Raw genomic sequence first — 23,989 nt, forward strand, 5'->3', positions numbered from 1 at the left:
TATCTCTTTTTTTGATAGTGTGATTGGGTATTCGGACTCATCAAGAACATTAAAATCAAATAACAAATTATACCAGTGGTTAATGTAACTTATCCACGGTATACGGGTGTCAAAGTCCAACTTTAAACAGTCCTTAATTATGGACTGTGTGAACTCAGTTTTGCTCTTGGACCAGATAGAACGCCATAGAAGTAAAGGCCGCAAAGCAGCCAAATCAGAGATATAGTTAAGACCAGTTTCCATATGAATTAATTCAGTAGAAGCTGAGACAGGAGCACTTAGCAGCCACTTAAGAAAACTATTTTCATCTAATTGGAGTTGGTCGGCAGGGTAATGACCCCATATCCCGGCCCCACAAAAGGGCTGAGAAAACACATCTTGCATTATATATGTTCACCATGTCCTTTACCCTCCGGTCCCCTAGTTTGGTTGCAAACCTAAATATTCCATTTGTGTTCCTAATCATTTTATATCTGATGTTTTCATGTTCATTGGTCCATTTACCACATTTCCAGCAAAGGTAATGCCTAAATAACAAAACGAGGTAACAGCATGAATTTTAAAACCATCTAAGAAAAAAGACCTTGATGAGTTCGACTTTTTGCCACATGTCATAGTATAATTTTTTGATTTATTAATTATGAGTTTCCTACCTTTAATAAAATCTGTAAAATTATTAATAAGCCGTTGAAGGCCTATTGGGGTACGGGATAAAAAACCGCGTCATCAGCATATAATAATATTGGTACTGCCTTATTTTCTTTCATTGGTGCGTCCGCTGGGATCTGACTTAAAACCATGGCTATTTGATTAATGAATACGGAAAATAAAAGAGGGGCCAAAACACACCCCTGCCTGATTCCTCTTCTTACATCAAAAAAGGGGGTTCGTTCACCAGTTGGCCCATATCGTACACTACAGGATAGTTTCTCGTATACTCGTGCCAAAAAGAATACTATCTCTTTCGGGGCCCCAGATTCAAGCAGTACAGTCCACAAAAGAGAGTGGTCCACTAGGTCAAAGGCACTGCTTAATTCAGCAAAACATATACAACTCGCAACTCATGTATGTACAGTTGGTTTCGGGGAATAGTCCTCAGTGCCAATTTTAGTTTTTGTAGTGCAAGTGTACATTTTGAATCAAACCACCTCGGACGTGTTTTTTTCAAATTCTTAGTACTTTTGGTTAATAAAATCTTTATTAATCTGTTAATATCCGAGAAAGCCTCTATCAAGGTGTCAGGGAGGATCTCTTCACTGAGGCAATAATCAATTTCTTTCCTACAGTTTATAACCACCTCCTTTTGAACTTTGGGTGGATCTACTCCAGTCCATTTAATTCTCATGCCATTAGACCTAACAGGAAGAATATTTAAAAGACGATCCTCGGTATTCACCAATTTGTTACCCGAGTCTAGAATAGCTATGGAAATACTATTGTGATCACTCACCACCTATTCAGATATCCATAAGTCAGTATAAAAACTATTTTTTGAAATTAGGATGTGGTCTATGTTGCTAAAAGCATTCAGCCCAGTGAAAGTTGGACATTTAATATGTCCCTTACTGAATGTACAGTCTAATAAGGCAAGGTCAAATTTTGCCATTATCGTATTTAAAATCGTACCATATCTACAGTGGGGAAAGTGTAATAAATCATCATCATTCTCATTATTGTTACTATTGACTTTCATAAAGCCACAGGAGTTAATTTGTGTTGAAAGGTATGTTCGTATATTAAAGTCACCTACCCAAAGGATAATGGCAAGTTTACCAGAAAGTGCCAATATCCTATCTATTTCCCTTTCCAATGCTTCTAATAAATCTCCACTATCATTGGAAAACGTAGAATTATAATAGTTAATTAATATCAAATCCTTACCCTTTGGGAACTCGAATCTCAATACTTGGCTGTGATTACATATAGATGAATAGCTTATAATTTTACACCCAAGTATTTTGTTTGATATGAGCAGCAGCAATCCTCCATTAGCTCTTCCTGTTGTGGACGGTGTCGCACTTAAACAATATGAAGAGTATCCTTCGACCACGACCGGGACTGTACTCCATGTTTCCTGTAGACAAATAAAATCATTGCTGCAGGAAATAAAGTCCTGCCAAAAGGGGGTATCCAATTTTTTACCAAGACCTGCAATATTCCGAGTTATAAATGTATAGCCCCCTTGTATTATTGTTTGCATTCTTTGGCTTGTAATAGAGATCGTAGTTGTGGTCACATTTGTTACGATCTCGGCATTCTGTGACCCGACTTCTCGCTCATTGACATTATTTATAACAACAGAAGCATTATACCCAATGTTATCATTGTCTGGAATCACCTGCTTGGGGTTTATATATTTGCTAATTCCGTTTCCTCTGACAACTGACCTGTTGTATCCCCCGCTATCTATTCCATCGATTAAGATACATCCTCTGGGCTCTCTCGTCAATCGTTATTCTCCAATGTGCCCAGAGGTTGAAATCTGTTATACGACGAGATAGAAAAGTGTGTAGCTCGGGGTACTAATGAGGGCATCGGGTTAATAGTTGGATGGTAAATCTTTTGGTTTGTAACATAATCACTTGCAGGCAAATATCTATAAAAGAAACTCAATGGCAGTAATGTTGTATTAAAATCCCAACAAGAAGGTGGAGGGGCGTTAATTATGGATTTATGCGCCCAACCTGGTGACCTAAAATTAATTATTATGCAGGTCACCATCAAAAAATTTTGGTAGTGGGCCTATCCAACCAACCCTTTGGGTAAGTATTATTTGATTGGCCTCCATTGTGGGGAAACCACAATATTTAGATAACCAATGCAAGGTTTTATTTTTTAAAGTTACGTTGGTTTCTGATTGCCCTTCCCGTAATTTGGGTACATTAGAGAGAACAGCAACATATGCCACGCATTCTGGTGGTAAATTAATGACCGCTGGTATATGAGTAGTATTAAGGTTTTCTATATCACATGGCTTTCTTGCCGGCTCCAAGGTTTCAGTCCTTTGAGTTCCTTTACCATTTAATGGCATGATACTTTCGACTTGAGATGATTTTTTTGGTTCCTCTAGATTTTTCCTATTATCTAAATTACTGGCAGTAATTGGACCTACGCTAGGATCGGCCAGTACTAAGTTTAACAAATTGTTAATTGCTGAATTCATGGGGGCATTATTTGTCGTTCCCTTGAATTAACTGGTTGAGCTTGCGATCTGTAGTTATCCAGGTACCCACCAAGTCTATGAACCTCACTAGTCAAAAAATCTATTTTCTCATATAATGGCCGGATTATCTCAGTAATTTTCTCGGTAAGAACCTCCATACTAAGAGAACACATGGGCTGCCCGTTATTCGATGCAGCTTTCTGTTTTAGCGACGTCCCTCTTGTAACTATATGCTTTCCTTTAGCTATCTTACTAATTCCCTGGCCTATATTTCTCCTTTTGCCCCCTTTAGTTAAATTCATAAGCTGGGGCGAGGAAAATGAGTTAGATAAGTTTGGTGTAATTGAGATCCGGGGGCTATGTAAATTCTCTGTGTCAACCATAGCTATATCAGAAGTTATATCCGATGCCCAGTCTGCAATAATCGATCCTTCCTCCCTGGTTGTATGGATCTCTGCAATCACATTAACTTGGTCCACACCCCTTGTACCTGTTCCCATTGAGATCCGTCTCTCAGTACGATCTATTTCCTCCGCCAGGGCACTGACTGCTTTAGTTAAGTATGTATCTATAGTATTAGATTTTTTATCTGTTATAGGTTTTGTTCGAGGTCTCGACATGTTTGAATAATCGATAAGTATATGCTAAATAGCAATATGGACAACCAACAAGTTTAAACTAATATATATGGACATAAATCACCGTTGGAAATTGCCTAACACACATAAACTATTACGTTCTTACTCTATTCGATAGTGTCAATAGGGTAGCCCAGCCCGGCCTCCTCTGGCCTAGGACGGCCGCAGACGGTCCCGCCCTTGTCCCGGGGCTTCTCCCGGTGCGGACCGCGCGTGTCCCGCGGGACGAGGTTCCGCCCAGACCTTTATGCGCCTCCTGGCGCCCGTTAGCGTCGGCGGCGTCCTCGTCTGTAGCGGGTCTGCTGGGGGATGGAGTCCTGATCACGCCGTGCAGCGGAGCAAGGCCCGGCCAAATAGAAGGTCACACAGGGGGGGACAGCGGAGCCAAGCCCGGCCAAAATAAAAGTCAATCAGGGGGGCAGCGGAGTCAAGCCCGTCCAAAAATAATCAATTTCCAAATAGTTCCACAAAGGCCTCGGCCCCGCCCAGACCTTTATGCGCCTCCTGGCGCCCGTTAGCAGCGTCGGTGGCGTCCTCGTCTGTAGTGGGGCTGCTGGGGGATGGAGTCCTGATCACACCATGCAGCGGAGCAAAGCCCGGCCAAATAGAAGGTCACACAGGAGGGGACAGCGGAGCCAACCCCGGCCAAAATAAAAGTCAATCAGGGGGGCAGCGGAGTCAAGCCCGGCCAAAAATAATCAATTTCCAAATAGTTCCACAAAGGCCTCGGCCCCGCCCAGACCTTTATGCGCCTCCTGGCGCCCATTAGCAGCGTCGGTGGCGTCCTCGTCTTCAGCGGGGCTGCTGGGGGATGGAGTCCTGATCATGCCGTGCAGCGGAGCAAAGCCCGGCCAAATAGAAGGTCACACAGGGGGGGACAGCGGAGCCAAGCCCGGCCAAAGTAAAAGTCAATCAGGGGGGCAGCGGAGTCAAGCCCGGCCAAAAATAATCAATTTCCAAATAGGAAATAATTCTCCCGTCCTTTGCGCACACTGTGCCAAAGGAGCACGCTGAAAGGTTTGCCGAGGAGTGGGCTCAGGTGCTTGCTCCCGCATTGTACCGTACTCAGGTTGGGTGGGATAAATGGTCTCCAAGCCATGAGATTCCTTTACGGGCTATGCCCCAGCCACAGGCCCAATATCCCATGCGCCGCGAAGCTAGATCTCACGTCGTGGGAATCCTTGAGCAATCGGAATATCAGGGTGTTATTGAAACATGTGTGTCACCAATGAATAATCCTTTATTCACTGTAACCAAGCCTGATGGGTCGCACCGCCTAGTTTTGGATTACCGGCATTTGAACTCTCATTGTCGGACGTGTGCTGTAGAGAATACCCACAGTTCTGCCCTCGTTGATAGTCTCGTGAGAAATAGGTTTAAGACCGCACTTGACATATCCAATGGCTTTTACAGCCATAACCTGTCCTCTATTAGTAGTCAGTGGACAGCGTTTACCTCTGGTGGCAAACAAAAACAGTTTAAGAGATTAGCCATGGGCTATAAAAACAGTCCTGGCGTCTTTGCCGCATGTGTTGTCTCTCTGTTAGAGAGCATTGACCCTGATGCGTACTCGTATGTTGATGATATCTATCTCACAGCTGACGAGTTGTGGCCGCATCTGTGTCGCATTGATCGCATCATTGTTATGTTTGCAGACTTCGGTTACAAATTCAACTTTGCAAAGTCTCACATTGCAGAGTATACAGTGTTGTTTTTGGGTTACGAGCTCAACAATGAGGGTCGAGGGTTAACTCCTCACTTTCTGGAGAAGTGTGCATGCTTGCGTGCTCCTACAACACTGAATTTCGGTCGGTCGTACATTCCCGTTCATGCCCAGCGTATCAAGCAGCTATATGCCTTGGTACAACCTACTTTTTCCAAATCGAGCTGGCTGCCAGAGCATTCAGCTATTTTGCAATCCTTGCAGGCTGATCTTCTTGCTTTGAAATACTTACTGACACGTGATAACCACACTAACCTGGTAATAAGAATGGTGCCGGGCGTGGTGGGTTTCACGTACCTAACGTTCAATGAGGGCGACACCGTCCCCATTGCCTACAAATCACACCTGTACACTTCAACTGAACTGCGATTTTCCACAGTCGAAAAAGTATTGACTGCGGTGCAGATGGCGATTCTTAAAGAACGAGCGCTATCGCAAGGGAAACGCATGTTGGTGGTTACACCATATCCTGCCCTAGAGGCAGTGACGAAAGCCAGTGTACCCAATTCAAAAGCTTTGCATCCACGTTGGATACAGTGGGCCACTTCGTTGACATTGCTGGATGTCACCTACATCTTTGATGCCTCATTGCAGACTCAGGAGTACTTGCAGTATGAATTCGTTCATCCAGCTCCTCTGTCTTTGCGCCCGCTTGAGGATTACCATTGTGTCATTTACACTGACGGTTCGGCGCAACCGGCGACAGAATCGAAGCATGCCTATTCAGCGGCCTGCACAATTGTAGCGGGTACTTTCGTGAATGGAGAATTCAAGTCTGATATCGTGCATACGCAGTCATTGGGTGATTGTACCGCACAGTTGGCAGAGCTCCGTGCTCTGGTGCGTGCACTGGAGTTTGCTGATCCTTGGGTTACTACTCTTATAGTGAGTGACTTGTTTTACTGTGTTCAGTCTTTAAACGACAATCTGTTCTTTTGGTCTCAGAATTAATACCGCGATTCCAAAGGTAGCACAATCAAGCATAAAATGCTTTGGGTTCGAATGGCAGAACTTAAACAGCAACTGCCACTCGTGAATGTAATTCACACTCTTGGTCACCAGCGAGTTGGTGTCCACGCTGTCGGCAACAGCTTAGCTGATGAGGCAGCGAAAACAGCAATGGCGACATATCTAGTAGCAGCAGTTACAAGATCCAAAAGTAAGATCGATGATGACATCTTGGCAGCTATTGCTGCTACAGAGAAGGTACCGAGAGGTTTCCCTTCTCGGTACCATTATCACTTAAGTCCTGATAACGTCCCGTATGTGAGAATTAACGACGTTGGTGACAGATTGATTCTCAACGTGGACTGCAGACCATCCTTGATAACAGCGGCTCACGAGGGTATGGCCTCTGCCCATGCCGGTGTGTCGGCTACTGTTACTCAATTACAACAGCGTTACTGGTGGTGCGGATTGTATAAACAAACTCACACTTATGTTCTTGATTGTGACATTTGCCAGCAGATTATACCTTCGACTGCTGCGCGCCCACCACAAACTCAGTTGTACATATCTAATAAACCACTTGGGTGTGTTTATTTAGATCACTGCGGTCCTTTCTCCTCTGATACTGCGTATAAGTACATCTTAGTTGCAGTGGATTCATGCACACGTTTTCTTTGGGTATGGCCACAAAGGAGTGCTGATGCTCGTACTGTCATAAGGGATTTGCGTGTCTTTGTGGGAATTTTTGTGTGTGTTACCTTTCATTCTGATCAAGGCCCTGCGTTCACCTCTAAGGCGTACAAAGAAGCCATGAAATCTTTGGGGGTCCAAGTCAAATTTTCGTCTCCATACCGACCTGAGGGTAATAGTGTAGTGGAGCGAATGAACCGTGACTTAAAGCAATCCTTGACAGCCAGGGTTTTAGGCACTGGCTGGAACTGGTTAGCCCATCTGTATAACGTTCAACGTGCACTTAATAATCTCCCTAGAAGGTCTCTGGGTGGGCGGACCCCATACATGATGCTCTTTGGCATAAAAATGTTTGTCCCGGACCTTGATGGTCTTGACATGGCGGCGTTTGCCGCACCCTTTGACGTAGATGATCACTGTGCTGTATTACAGAATCTACAAGAGACCAGAGATAGTCTCGCAAAAGAACACTTGCCCTCCACATCTGATGCTGCGCTTCAGATTCCGGTAGTCGGCTGGCTACCTCGAGTTGGAGACCTGGTCCGTGAGAAGGTGGAGAACAAGAAGGAGTTTGGCCCCTCTTATCGAGCCCCGGTTCCAGTGCTTGGCGTGCAGGGTACAAGAACAGTCATTTTACCTCCACTTCCTGGTCGCAAGGATAACAGGTACATCTCGATTGACAATGTCAAACTACAGCAAGTGGCCGATTCTTCTTAGTATGACTCCAGTGGTTTCTTGCCCTGCAATGCTGAGAAATTCTGTTTTAGCTCCAGCTTCTACCACGATGCCTGATATTGCCATCGAGATGCATACAGTTACTGATCCTTTGTTGCTACCACCGGCTGGTAGTCCACCTGAAGGTACTGAGTATGCTTATCCTGCAGATGTATCATTGCCTGTTTTACAATCAACCGCAGTTAACCAGTCACGTTTCTCCTTTGACACTAACTCTATGACTTCCAGTGCGCCATCGAAAGTTTCAATTTTTGCTGTTTGGTTTAAGAGACATTTTTTAATTCCCCCTTGGACTTACATTTGGCTGGTGCTCATATGTATTTTTTTGTTTATGTCCATTGGATTTGTGGTAGTATTTTTTCGTCTTGTGAATGGACACTACCTAAAAGAAAGATCTACAATTAGACTAATTGATGGAACTTTGGCCCCCCACTCCTCATCACACATCATGAAGTGGGACCAGACTTTTGTGAATATTACTGCCTGGCCTGTGTTAGATGGGATTGTGTGGGATGCTGTTAAATTTCAAATTCATGGACCCACTGAGGTTATTAATGTTCCGAATGTTCTTCGTGTTTCTATGGGTGATGTTGTTACACAAAACATCCGCTCGGATGATTTGGATGTTCAGGCCATAGAGGCACTGTTTTCTGATTTGAAATAGTATGCCACTTTTGATGCTGAAGATTTGTATTTAGACACTGCTAATTATGGGGAGCTGTTTTGCTATCAGCATTATGGCAATCATTTCCTACATAAGGCAAATACGTATCGAAATTTTGTAAATTATACGCAATGGGAACATTGTCCAACGCCAATGCTAGGCAGCTCCAGCACATTAGTGAACAAATTTGCCTATTTTACTGATTTCAGTGTTTTGAAACCTGCAGCCTTTTATTTTAAAGTGGCAGTGGAGTCTGCCTCGAAGGTTAGGCTGACACACACTAAATTATTGAATTCCAAATCCTTTATGGATGATTTGGCGGTCAGGGGTTATGATCTGTGGAAAGCTACTGTTGATCTTAAATCTGTTTGGGGTTCTAAACCATGGCAGGTACAAGGAACAGAAGCTTTGCATCGTGCCTGCCTCATCCCAAACACATATTTTTTTTTAATTCAACTATTTTTCAGACCACCTGCTTTGGATTGGCTACCTCTAAAAAAACTGAATTCCCCCTCTATTCCGTATCTGGGGGCTTATCCAAATTGGGATAATCATACAGATCTGTCCCTTGATGCGCTGCAGTCATACATTACTAATACATCCTTCAATATTTCCAAATTGCATTCGGAAGGATGGTTAACTTGGCAGACAAGCTCAGATTCCTGTCAACATCGTTTTTTGGGACCTGGGTATACGCAGGTTCGCGTAGCCCCCCGCTTTGAATCTTCTCATTCTGTTACTACCTACTCTGTAGGGAAGTTATGCCAATCTTGGCTGCAACATTCCACCTTGGCATCTGTTAAACTTCATTTATCTAAGTTACATGACAAAATAGATTTTAATGATTTTAAGGGTCCTGTAGGTGGCAGGTCCAAAAGATGGGTGTATGCTGTTTATAACGAAGTTTGGAAATTATCTCAAATTGAAGTGGCTTCCAGATTGAGAGCCATTGATCAAGCCAATTTGGAAAAAGTACTAGCTGTTATCGATAATACCATTAACACCCTTTCTTCCAGGATTTACACATTAGATAAGATTGTCTCATCTGTTGTTGATATTGTGCAGGATGATGTGTCTGTTTTGTATCATGGTCAAAATCAATTGTGTTCTATAATGCAGTTTGCATGGACTTTGCAAATGTTAATGGCTGGGAAAGTCCCCTGGGACTACATGAATACTTCGTCTTTATTCCTTCCCTTTAATCTAACTGCGAAACAACAATTCATGTCCATGAAAGATGCAACATACTCATTACTGCATATTGAAAAGCTGGAACCTTTGCCTTTCTCTGAGGCCGAATTGAACTCCGCTGTGTGGCTTATCCATGGGTTAATCACATTACCATTTCCTTTGTTTAAATTCAGTTTGTGCATGAAACATTATGCCCTTGGCAGATATGAACCGTTGGGTACTGCTTTCTTGCATGAAGTTGGGTCACTCCCATTTACATATAGGTGCATGAGAGAAGGTAAAGAAGTTTATTTGAAAGGTGAGGACTGCACTTCCACACCTGATCACTCAGTAGTTTGTAGGCACATCCAATTGCATGGCACGTGCAACGTTCAGGCACCAAATTTAGCATTTGTTCTGAAAGGGATTCCAGTGCCAGCTATTACACCCTCTTTCACGTTGTTAGCCAACGGTAGTTATTTGCTTTTAAATAACGAGGCTTGCTGCGGGAAGCTAGTGGGAATTCCCTACATTGTGACTGTATCACAGACAGTAGTCTGCTGTAAAAATATCCTTTTCCCACCCCCGCATGGGCGGCTGGATGTATCCATCTGGCCTTCCATTCCAGCCTTGAAAGCAGAGTTCAACAATATGAGCAGAATAATGGCTCTATTGTCTCAGAAAGAAGTCGCTCTGACTTCATCTCGTGAAACATTTGTCCTTCACGTAGCAAACACCCGCACAGAGGTGCATGCGCTTTTAAATACTGATCTCCCACTTCATTTCGGTGCCCTGATTCAAACTATATTTAATGCCTCGTCAACAACGGGCTTGGCGCATTTTTTCAAAATTGTGGGCTCCGGCCTCGTGTCCTCCTTCTGAACTATTTTTGGTGTGATACCGGCATTTTTTCATTCTATTTTTTCCAGCGTCTTTGGCGGGCTCCCGTAGATTCTCGCCCTCACGGCTGGTGTGCTGTTGTTGGTCTGCTTACTGCGCAATGGCTGCACAATTTGTGTCACAGGACAGCCTGTCCCGGCTGCTCCATCTTCGTAACCGGATGCTTGAATATTATGGAACATTACCGCTGGCAACCCGGGACCCGGTGGACAGGGCAGGTCTACATTCGAGCACCATGCGCAACAATCTCCTGCAACTTTTAGGAATCCAGCGCTATGCATATCCCACCGGGTACTGTTGATGCCTGGGGATCATACTGATTAGGGTAGATCCAGTTACTATAACCATTAGACAATACTATCGTGAGTAGCAAATCCACCACACAGCTTAGGTGTAGATAGTTATTATTGTTTAGGTCCTGAAGAATCGCGAGGATATCAATCCAAGAGCGAGAAACATGTTGACCCACACTGAGTAAAACAAGGAATTACACTACACGAGACATTACACTCGGGTTAGTGCCTTGTTTTTTGTTTTTTTTTACTTAGGGTAGGAGACCCCCAGAATAAAAACTTGCTTACTTCGGCACTCCCAACCCTATTTTAATTTATTTCACTATATCTACACAATACTGCCCCTATACCTGCACTTCACCATACGGCCTTCGGATAAAAAGATCTCCGACAAAGAGCCCCTATTATAGGGAGCCCGTCGGGAATTGCACTGCCGACCCGACGAGGAGCAGCCCAGATGATGAAGCATGACACCTGCAAGGGTGTGTGAGGGCATTACTATCCGATTTACGGATTTCCCATACTGACCTCAGTCCTTGGGGCAGCTGGGATTCCCGTCTTCCCTAACTCTGTACTTTTTTACTCTTTTACTTGAGAGGAACGGCACTCTGTACTTTTTTACTCTTTTACTTGAGAGGAACGGCATATCTTCTTTTTGTAAAACAACCCTGAGCATTGCCTATGGATTGTCCTTCCGGTTTTCCTACTTTACGTGCGTGCAACCTGTTTTTCATTGCCTAGATTGTCCTTTCAAATGGACTCTGGATTTGTGCTTGTCAAACTCGGTGTCTCCTGCCCCGGATTATGATCGACTGATGAGTCCCTTAGTGGCTCATGAGTTGGATTGTTCTGGTATCAGGATTATGGCCTGTGGAGCGGCACATGGAGTCCTAGGGAATTGGGACATCTATACGGCAGCGTATGACTTCTTGGAGAGGAGTTATCTTGAAGAACACGCCAGTTGTCCTCTGATTGTGCTAGAGGCCCCGGTTTTCGAAGAACATGTATGTGCGTTTACCTTGTTAGACTGGATGGTGGCAACTTTTACAGCCCACTCCAATGACTTCCTCTTGGAAGCTGTCGCTACTGGATTAACTTGGATGTCGTCCAACTTTCCTTATACGACCCACACATTTAAAAAAAAAAATTTTTTTGATTCGACATTTGGGCTCGCTGAGCCTTTGGAAGATGTTACGAATTTCCATTTTTTTTCCCCCCAGTCATTTTGTTTTTTTTTAGGTTTTTTCTTCGAACTTTCACTCCCCTTTCTTTGGATTTCCAATAAATGCACTTGGTCTCGCTCTGTCGAACTTGAACTCTGCGTTCCTTTAATTGTATCCCTAATAGTTTGTAGTCCGATCGAGGGAGGGTGTAGTGGAGGCAGCGTTTTATATAGATACATTGCTATGTTAGCATAAGCGCCTTAGATGTTAGGAACGCCATCTTGCCACTTTTGCTGCTTTTGCACACAACACTGCAGATACATGTTATTATTTAAAAACTGCTTGCTTGCCTTTTCTTCACATGAGAACTGTCTGTTGTTCACATCCCTAGACATGCACTGCGACCTTGGTCTGAACATTGTGTGCAGAAACAGTCTGAGCCACCAAACAATGTATGTTTTCGAGTTCAGGTTGATCGGCCCACGCTCTAACCATAACATGCACACAGCTGCAAATATCTGAAAGTCGAGAGCCTTTAATATTGCAGTTTGCATGCATTTGACACACATTCTGGAGAACAACTTTTCCAGGCGCAGAGCAAAGCTGATTCTGTGATGTGATTCACCTAAGCTGATATTTACGGTATGGGGTTCCCCATTCAAACTTAGAGACCTTCTATTAGTATAATAATACTAGCTCACTAGTGAAGGGAGGGTGGTTGTATTCCACTATCATTTTTAATATGATTTCTCCCTTCATTTTCTATGGTATTGTAACAATGCTGATGGTTTTAATTTTAATCATTTGTCTGCTTATGCTAGCCAAAGTACTGCATCTTAGGACACGTAGTTTATGAAATAAACATTTTAAACTTTACCGTGTCTCTGATTACTCTTGTTGTGGACTGATATGAGAATAATAACGAACAGGTTTTTCTGATTTCCACCATTCCTGAGAGTACTCTAAGTCGCTTGTTCTGGGTTGTCTATACATTGGGAGCGCTGAGAGGATACGGAGGACGAATGGGACACTGATGCTAGTCGGATTGGGATTCTGGGTTCTGAGGTGAGTTTTTGGTACACCGCAATTCACTGAGGTCCTGGTTTCCTGCACATAGTTCTGTGCATGAGCAGAATCCCTGCAACAAAGGATGTGGCCCCCAGTCCTAGTCACACACCGAAGTCTTGCAGAGCTTCCCTTTCTCACACAGCCCATCTGGCTGTTTGGCAGATAACAATTTTTGGGGGACTCGACCTCCCCTTCTTATAGTCCTTTTACAGTCACCAAATGTAATTTAGAGTCTGGGTCTTTGAGGTTTCATGTTGGGTTTATACTTTTGTTGAAGTGGGCTCTTTTCCTTTTCATCTACCTTCATGAAAGAGGTCTACCACTACAGGCACGACTTTGAAGCTGATTGTCCCCAACACAATTCATAGGAGTGACCAGAGTTTACACAGTGATATGTGCATCTAAAAGGTTAATCCCAGACCTCCAGCCCTACTCTTTATGATCCTCTTATCATCCCCATCTCCCTTCCTGAGATGTGTGCAGGCCCCTTTCTTGTCATCTGTCACTGAATCAAAAAGTAGGCTTTCGAAAGGTAAAAGGAGTCTGTACCTTTTCCCTTCAGTGTGTCCCCACCTAGTTCCCAGGAATAAAGCAATCCATAAATCTGTCTGGGGGATTCCTTCCCTCCTTATGTCTTCTCCAGGCAGGCCTGGACTTGCCAAAAGGGAACCCAGGCTCCTCCATACAATGCACCATTGCAGGCACACTCACCCATTCATACCACATTTTCTGTTCAGCACTAATATCTATATGCATTGTATCCTCACATGTAAACACGCATTCAGCACACACACTCAGGACGCACTGTTCAGCACTGATGCTTTTGTATTTTTAACCAGGATGTGTTATTTCAAAACACACACACTGCCAGCACACACACTATGTGTGCTGCACAACTCCTCACCCTTCATGTATTGTACTTCAAACAAGCACACATTCATCCGGTACATGTGGTCCTACCACATGCACTGCATAGCACTAGATCTCTTGTGTAATGTATTTCTTCCAGACATACATACACCCCACACATGTACTAACCACTGCATCGTCCTTGTACCGTACCCTTCCCAGGTACCCATACACACGCAGAGACACCACTCCTGCGCTATGCAAGGCACCACATCTACCTGATGTAGGACAAGGGTGAGTTCAGCACACAGCAGAAGAACTTTTAAAAGGTGAGTGAGCCTGTAGGCCTCACTCCCATGACACAGGGCACAAACGGTCCTGTTCACTAATAGTGATCAGTACACGGTATACTGCCCCCACCTTGCTCGTGCTGCTAAACTCCTGCTGAATGCGGTGGCCGTCTACCACTATGAGGGTAGCACTTTGGGTGCTTATGCCAGTCCAACAAGCCCACAATCCATGAGACACGCCTATGTCATGGTGCACACACATGATCAGTGTTCGCCTATAGCAAAAAAATCAGCATTAGGGATCCAGATAACCGTACAGTTGGGCACTTCAGGCAGGGGTACACATCTCTTACTATGCAGAGATCTTTTCCATCCCAACACTGTGGTATTCTGATCAAATAAGATTACAGAGGACTTCACTTACCAACTATTTTGCTATCTGAAAGTTGAAAGAGATCTGTCAGAGAGTTCAAACAGAGAATCTTGCCCCAGTTACCACTGCCATTGCACCATGTCCTTGTACTTTTGTTATTCCTGGGTGCCAAAAGGTATTTTGGGTGTTACGTGTTCAGGTGTTGGGTGGTTATCAAAAGGGAGCTGCTGACCTAGAGCACGATTCTACACATCATAATCATGAAATGAGCTAGGTCTTGTGGCACAGTGAACTAATGTGTCCACAGCAGGAATCTGTGTTTGATCTCATGGTCAGAGATTTGAATACTGGAGGGCCGACTCAGTTTTCCATCCTCCCATGGGCAATAAAATTATACCACAGGTAACATGTAACAGTAACAGTAAACAATATGATTTATATAAACTAAATGCAATAAAATGAACAACCTATTATTGGAGTCAGTTAATTTCATTACCTGCAAGTGATATCCTTTCGGGTATGTGCATCTGATAAGATGGGGGGTGGTCATCCACTGGATTACCATCGGTCACAGAGGCAGGTTCTACCAGAATTTTTAACTTGTTTGGGACTTGCATGCACCGGTTGATGGTCTCTGTGAAGCTCAAGTCAAACTTCGTTCTGTTCATATCCGTTCCCAAGAAAATCTGTGACGTCATCGTTTATTTTCATGTGTGAGAAACACTCAAGGAATAGGATCTCGTTCCATTGCAGGGTACGCCCACAAACCAGAAACATGTAAACAGAAAAACATAAGATTCATCACTTTTTGCAGAATGATTCCACTGATCCTCACTACATTAGACAGCTAATCTACTTTGTACATATGTTCAATGTTCAAGACCCTGATGTTTCATAGAATGGAATGTCAGTGAGGGACAGAATTGGAGAATACATCTAATAGGCCCTCATGTACTAGGATTTGCTTCCCAAAAACAGCCACGGTCCGTGAAGGTAACAGCGGTTGGGCCAAGTAAGGGGGGATTTCCAGGGACGAAGCTGAGGGAAAATTAATTATTTAGTAAATTTTCCATCTCCATCATCCCACAAAATCCCCCCGTACTCGGCCCTACCGCCCCACCGTTTTTACCTGCATGGACCGCGGCTGCCCAAAAAGGGGTCACCTGAACTTGGGAGTCTCATTGTCCAATGGGTTGAGAACGGACGGAGTTGCAGTCATCAATCATTGAAACATACCATACCGACTCACGCCTCTTTCTAATTGAGATTTAGTATAGTTTAAATAAACCTATTTTGCAATTTGAAGAAACGTTTCTGAATTGCAAAATCAGGTTAGTGCATATGAAAAAGGGATCTTGTGGTTGCAAACCCTGAGATTTTGGGAATTAGAGGGTTTGCGACTAAATGGCCTTTAGTACATTTGGCCCACAGTTCCTGGACCCAAAAGTACATGAAGAAGTCAAAGTGTGGGAAGGTCAGGCAAGTCTTGGGGGTTGATCACGTTCAAGCTGCAGGATGACCTATTTATACACTTTGGTGATTGTTGATCTTTGAGAGTGAGGGGTATTATCCCCGCCCCTCTTTGCATTGAGGGAGCAAGCAAAGAATGCAAACGTGACTTTCTCTGGGGGGGATTGGAGCCAGGTCGGTTTTAAGGAGCACATCTTACAGTACACTTATTGAGTAACATTGATAAAATGCCATGACTTCTGACAGAGCACTGGTGAATTGTTTACATATTTTCCCGGTGTACCAAGAAACTCTGGCTCTCCCCAGCAGTGTTGAAGGTTCACCCGCCCTAAGGAAATTGTGAGAAGATTGCGACAGTTTTTAATAGAATACTACTGCAAAATGCCTAAATTGCAAAAGTTCAAACAGAAAGTTCAGAAAATTCAAATGAGCTAGCATTTTCATTAGCATCTATCTTTATTTCTGCTTTCGCTTTATTTATTTTTGCCCATACTGAATCATAAAAGCAGATTCCCAATCAAAAGTTATGTTAAGACTGAGAGTCTCATTCGAACGGGCATAGTGGAAAAATAAGCAAAACATCGGAAACCTCACCACCTCAGGTAACACACAATATCACTGTTGGTGCTCAAGTTACAGAGACCTTATACATATGACCAGCACTCAGGTTGTGGTAATTTTACTGATTCAGGTAGATATTATCCCTCCGCTTTGAATGAACATGTGGGAAAGCAATAATTTTATTCCCAAACTTCTGTTTTTCAGTTTAGGAAAATAAACACGATGTGGTATTGATACGAACCTTTAATTTCTGAAAAAGAAACTCTGTTGCCCCGAACAAAAGCTTATCATCATCAGAAAACAAACCTTTTGACCTGGCGTGCCAGTTTTTTTGCTTTATGAGAATACATATTTAGTTCTCAAACACCAGTATATTTACTCTGCTTTACATGTCCAAATATCAGCAACTCATACCATAGATGACCACAGTGTTAAAAAAATTACCACAATTATGTTAAAATCAGAAATATAACAGGAGTTGATATTGTCATGCAAAGGATGGATGCAATATGCCTAGAATTACACCACTATTTCTGTGTCAGGAGGCGGGAGAACCATCATACCAGGTATACTCAAAATGGACCAGTAATTGGCACTAATATTCCAGGGTGAAGACTGTACTAGGGGGGCAACATCGTGCAAGGGAAGTGCACAATATGCCAAGAACAACCACCATTATGCCAGGGTTAGCTCAATACCAGGGGTGTCGTCATGTCATAAATGTTCACAATGTGATACGTATTGTCACAATAACATCAAGGACACCAGTAACATGGGTGAGCGCCATCATTCCATGGATGCCCCAATATATCAAGAAGTGCCACCAGTATGTGAAGCACTGCATTTTGCCAAGAGGATGGTCCTTCAAGCCACAGATACCCGCATTATGCCAAGAACTGACATCTTTAGCCAAAGTAGCATTTTACCAACGGCAGGTACAAAGTTCATAAATACTCACATGCATACATAAGCTCATATACATCCACACCCCATCAAAAACATTTTTTATGCTTCAGTTCTGCTGGTATGGCTGCTTCACTTCTCCCTCGGCCTCAAGACCCCAGTAACATTTCCGACAACATTGCAAGTCCTGCTTCACCAATAGAGTGAGACTGAGAGAGGCAGACCTGTCTAGATCCAGTGCGGTCAATGAAAATGTTAGTGTAAATCTAGGCCTGTCACTGACATTGGGGCACTCATGCACATCACGCTGCTGAAGAGCTGTGGGCTGTGTTTTCAGGCCCTACCTCTCAGTTACAGTGCTGTTCATCAGCACTCTAAACCCATAGGGAACAGTGCATATCTGATTGGACTGGGTGGACTTCTATTCAATCAAATATGCACAGTATGCATTTTCAAACTGTCACTGCAGTTATGCAGTAGAAGCAACACTGCACAGAATGAGACCCTCAAAGTAAAGAGTAGATAAAAAAAGGTGGGTTTGGAGCACTTTCATGTTTGAGCTGTCCCTATTTTAGTCATATGATTTAGAATGACTTCATTTACTTATATTAAAATAACCATGGGACGTTGACATCTAGGGAAGAGGCCGATAAAGAATGGTACAATTGGTAACTGAAGTCTACTTAATAGACTTCGATGCAAATGTTCTCTAACAAAATATTGTAGCAAAATAACAATCAAATTCCAGGTTACGCCTTATCCAAAATGTACCAGGTATCTGCAAAGAAGCGTATAACTAGTTCTACAGTCAGTAACATCCGCTATTAGAAATGAGAAATTATGTTACGAATAGCCACCCACGTTTGTTTATCAAATTGCCTTCCATTAGAGAATTAAAGATAAATTTATGAAATTGTAAAAAGTGAATGCAGTATCCATCACAAGCAACAAATACGAGACAAGCCACTGGTTACCAACACTACCATGCCTCAGTTTCAGTGATGCTTGTACAGGGGATCTCACGCCTACACCACATCAGGATCATTAATAACCAAACCTCCTCCATTTCTCAACATCCTATAGATGTCTCCACCAAATGCTGTGAAGAATTAGCTAAATTCTTCTCCGACTAAAAAACAAAAATATGAGACATTGAAGTCTTGTTGGTCCCCCTCCTCTCTTCTCCTTCCACTAAAAACCCCTCCTCTAATGAAGACTCCCCACTAGTCCCCCCCACCAACTAATGATGACCTCTGCAAGTCCACTCTCTAGAACACCAGAACTCTATCGTCAATCACATTCAACCAAAAGACAATGCAATCTGGTCTGAATTTGAATATATATCTGAAAAGGAAGTCCGTGAAACACTATCATCAATGAAGCCAACTTCCCACCCTTTTCCCTACTCTCTTGTTAAAAATCTCAGACACATCTTTATCCCCATCCTGGACCAATATCATCAACTTCCCCGTATCAGGGGCTCCATGTTGGACTCTCTCAAACTTGGCCAAATAACGCCTATCAAAAAGTTCAATGCTAACCCCAACAACCTTGACAATTACAGACCCATTACCAACCTCCCTCTACTTGCGAAAACCATCAAAAAATGTGTCCTCTCTCAATTAAACAATCACATTGAGAAATACAACTTACACAACACATTCTAATCCGGATTCAGGAAAGTCTGTAGCACAAAGACTGCAATCCTGAACATCACCAATGACCTACATAGGTTCCTCGATGAAGGAGATGCCTGTCTCCCAATCCTCCTGGACATCTCAGGGGCCTTTGATACACTCAACCACAGCATTATTCTCAACACCCTCTACCAATGGGGCTGGCATCAGTGGTACCATCCTACAATGGCTCTACCCTAATCAAACTAAACAATTCAACATTAACAGCAACAATAGTCAACCAAGGAGTCCCACAAGGTTGTATCCTATACCCTGCCCTCTTCGACCTCTACATGGAATTCCTCACACTGATCTTGAAAAAAGCCAGGAGTGCTTACCATCTTTATGCAGATGACATTCAAATCTATATCAAAATCGCTTCACTTAAAGACATCTTTCACTGCAACAATACTCTCTCCTTGATATACACCTGGTTCAACAACAACCACCTTAAGGTAAACCTCCAAAAACCAAAATCCTCCTCATCTAGCCTAAAAAAAGATACCTGACCCATCCACAACTGGCTCAATAGTTTAACTGCACTAAACTGTAAACTACACATATCCAACTCTGTCAAATCTCTCGGGAACACTCGACAAAAGCTTGAACATAAAAGAGCATATCAACGCGTCAGCAAAAAGTGCCTTCTACACACTAAAACACATTAAAAAAATCAAACCATTCATCCCTTCTGAAGACCTTAATCCAATGCCTTGTCCTCTCCAAGCTGGAGAAAGCTAATGCAATGATCACCAGCACCCCAAAAACCCACCTTCTTCCAATGAAGCCCACACTCAACGCAGCAGCTGGATTGCTGTCTGTTGGGAGACATTTCGACCAAATCACTCCCACTGTCAAGAAACTTAACTGGCTACCAATTGAAGCAAGGAGATTATTCAAAACTGCTTGCATAATACACAAAGCCCCCTACTCTGGAAAACTAACCTACCTTGCAAACAAACAAACAAAAGTGGGCCAAGAAATACGTCTATGTAGCTCCAACACTCTTCTCCTCTTCCCTCCCAGATTCAAGACAACCAAATCTCTCACCCGAGCCTTCTCGGGGAACGCCCCCAGAATATGGAATGCCCTTCCTAAGGAACTTCGGGACAGCCAATCCTACCTTCACTTCAGGGAAAATTTAAAACTGCCTCTTCTCAACAAATTTCTAAACTCATTCACCTAAATGACTGTTTGATCTACCAAATACCTCGTCCAACAAATGATCTGCTCACTCTGACCTCTATTCCCACCACCCTCCCTATACATCACCTCTACTGTATACTGTACAAATATATGCGTCCCACTTGCATCTATCTCCTATAAACGACCCCTATGTACCTCCTACTTGCCTCATAATGTATGACCTTTTCCCTCCCATTCCATGACACCTTCTATGAACGATGTATATGTAATCCCTGTAAAGGCTTATATTGTATGACTCTTTCCTTCCCATTTTTGTTATACCTCTTGTAAACGATGTTTATCTGATCCATGTATAGCCCTCTGATGCACTCGGGTCACATTTGCGTTATGCAAAACTCAAAACTCAATAAATAAATATATCTCTGACCCATTCATAACTTTGAAGATTTGTACCATAGCTATCTCGTAAATGTAATGCTATTAATTTTACTTTAAAAAAGAATGAGCCCAGAAAATGTTAGGCGTTTTTTAACCTGCAAAGTCATAACATCATAGAACGCTTGTAACTTATCACTGTGGTATTAAATTGACATTTTGGGTTCAATTTACAATATTTTTAACTCACGTTGCCTTCTTCATGGTGCTGTTTTAGGTGAATAACTATGCTGCATGGTTACTGGTGATTAAGATGTAGATTCCACATGTATTTCTCTCGGTTTCTCTCGGTACCAAACATTGACAAAAAAGGCTGGTAGAGCATAAAAAGTCTATGTAATTGTTTGTATTTTATGTAAATTTTGCATTATCATAACTTTGATCCCTGTTGGCGGTATGCATACCTTGCAATCAACCACCCACTATAAAGTTCCATTGCAAAGTAACACTTCGGGAAGCCAAGTCTTGTTTATACTAGAGCTATGCCATTCATTCCTCTGCCCGACCAAGAAACCAAGGACTACACTGCGCTGATCTTCGAGTCTATACATGTGAATTTCTTTCAGTTTCATATGATTCAGAATGTCAAAACACACGAACAAACAAACAATTCTGTAATACTGTATGAAACATTTCTAACTTTGGTTGAATTTTCCATAATGTTTGACATAACTAACACACACACGCAAGCACACAAACACACACAAACCCCCTGCCCCCACCACATCTTCAATCACCTTCAAGATCCTCACCCACGCACACAAAGCCCTCCACAACACCGGACTAACATACCTCAACAGCCAAATCAACTTCCACGCACCCCAAAGAAACCAACGATCAGCCCAGCTCTCCTACGCCGTGGTTCCCAGCGCAAAAAAAGACCAGATCAGGAGGCCGCCGCTCCTTCTCCTTCCTCGCGGCCAGTGCATGGAATCCCCTACCGCTCCACCTCAGGCAGACAACATCACTCCCCATCTTCACGAGAAACCTCAAAACCTGGCTCTTCGACAGACCCCCTCCTTGATGGACTGGAACATGCACCTCCCCTACCCCCCCCAGCGCCTTGAGACTCTTACAGGTGAGCAGTCGCGCTTAACAAACCCATGACTGATTGTTTGACAAAAGATTAGATCCTTTCTCTTAAGATCTGTGCATATTCCCAAGGCAAATCCCTGCTTGCTTAAGCCTACTTAATGAATTTGAAAACATAGTAGCAAAGGACATAACATGCTGTGCGTGAAAATGAAATATATTCAGTTCAATTCTTGTATGTCTTTATTATTGATCCTTTTAGGATATATTTATAATTCTATTAGGATTGCTTACAATTCTTTCCTCTAGCTGTTCCCCAACCCCTCTATGGGGCAGGGGTGCCTCCAGTTTCGTGAGGCAGGTGAACTGCCAAGTGATGGTGGTTCACCTCACCTACTTTGCCAAACTCAAAATGAGGTCCTAAGTATAGCCTCGGCTTAGATGCACTTGGAACATCAAAGGCATGGGGAGTAGGGAGGCAGGAAGACAGTGGCAACTCTGCACAGCAAGGAAGATTCACCAATTTAGATTTATGTTTATGGAATTCTGGGATAGTTGTGAGATCACAAAGTATGTATTCAACAAAGGAAGTGCATCATACTGCTGCAAAACTGTCAGTGGAAAGCCTAGGAATTGTATCAGGAGTGACTAGATCAGCAATAGCGGACAGGTTTAGCCTTTAACAAATGATATTAGACTGTCTCCATATTGATCTGAAGAAGAGAAAGGGATGTCCATGTATGCTGCACTGACGAATTCCTGTTTGCCAGAAATGATGAATTATTTGTCCCTAGCTCTGGAACCATCTTCTATACTCAGGGTCAGCTTTAACGCTGGTGGCGCCCAGTGCGACAATCACTTCTGGCGTTCCACGTCCCATGACCACCTCCTCAAAATCTCTCCCTACCACCTGCAAAAGTGTCCCTCATCTCTCCTATCATAAGATATTGCTAAACACATCGCCCCCCCTGAGGTCACAGTGCCCCCCTCCACAGGACGGCACCCAGTGCGGCCGCACTAGTTGCACTGCCCTAAAGCTGACCCGGTCTACACTCTATTTTCCAGATTGAAAAGTACAATCGGTTCTGAAGAGTTATGACGATGTCCCTCTTCTGTTAATCATCTCCTATCTCTATCTAGCACTGTTTTTGGCCATGATGTGTTGGCTGATAGGTGCCAAGTTGCTTCTGGGTAATAATTCACGCTCAATACATTAATTGAATAGAGTCACTATTTACTGCAGTGCTGAAATTTCTGCTTCCAAAATATGCTTCAGGACTGATTAAGTCAGTCTCCTGTGATGCCACTAGACTGAAGAGGGTTATGGCCCTGCCAGTGAAGAATCCGTGCCCATGTGGAGCGTGCTACTTGAGGCTGAAGAAAGCATAATGCCATGAAGAAGAGAAATCTATCTGTGTCAGTGTTCTGCTTGGGTTTTCGGATCAGATAGAACCCGCTCATCAGAGCCTCTCTAACCCAGCCAGAACGTTACCCTCTCCCTAGGGCCTATTCACAACAAGTAATCACAGATATATATATATATACCACCTAAGGACAGGGAATTCCTACTATATATATATATATATATATATATATATATATATATATATCTAGACCTCTTATAATACAAGTGGCGGCCTCGCGATCCCAGACGGACCCAGGACTTCCTACCCAGACGCGCGAAGGAGTTTCCAGGGGACGCGCGAAGGAGTTTCCAGGCATACCGTGAGGGGAACGGTTCTTTCCTGTGCTGCTGCTCTTGCTCTTGGTTTGTTCGTGCTGGTGCCTCAGGGGTCACGAAGGTAACAGCAGTGGCCGGCTGTTCTACCCAGACTACAACCCCCAGAAGGCCTAGCGCACTCAGCGCAATCGTGAACAGCTGAGGGGAATCCCTTTTAAACCCAGGACGCTCACCGCAGCGCGGGACGCGCGAAGGAGTTTCCAGGCATACCGTGAGGGGAACGGTTCTTTCCTGTGCTGCTGCCCTTGCTCTTGGTTTGTTCGTGCTGGTGCCTCAGGGGTCACGAAGGCAACAGCAGTGGCCGGCTGTTCTACCCAGACTACAACCCCCAGAAGGCCTAGCGCACTCAGCGCAATCG

General features: G+C 43.5%; 1 protein-coding gene across 3 annotated transcripts in view; it reads right to left on the reverse strand.

Annotated features, from left to right (window-relative positions):
- The window catches only part of LOC146829049 (mitochondrial fission factor homolog B-like), a 240,208-nt gene that overhangs the window by 91,573 nt on the left and 124,646 nt on the right, over positions 1-23,989 (reverse strand). The window contains exon 2 of one of the 3 annotated variants that reach the window (XM_085607674.1): positions 15,164-15,439. In XM_085607674.1, coding sequence (XP_085463800.1) covers positions 15,164-15,365 — 202 coding nt within the window. In that variant the 5' untranslated portion in view covers positions 15,366-15,439. Of the gene's footprint in view, positions 1-15,163; positions 15,818-23,989 lie in introns of those variants that run through there. The other 2 variants (XM_085607676.1, XM_085607675.1) reach the window with 2 other exon arrangements.

This window comes from Triturus cristatus, chromosome 5_2 (assembly GCF_964204655.1).
Source record: "Triturus cristatus chromosome 5_2, aTriCri1.1, whole genome shotgun sequence".
NCBI lineage: Eukaryota > Metazoa > Chordata > Amphibia > Caudata > Salamandridae > Triturus > Triturus cristatus.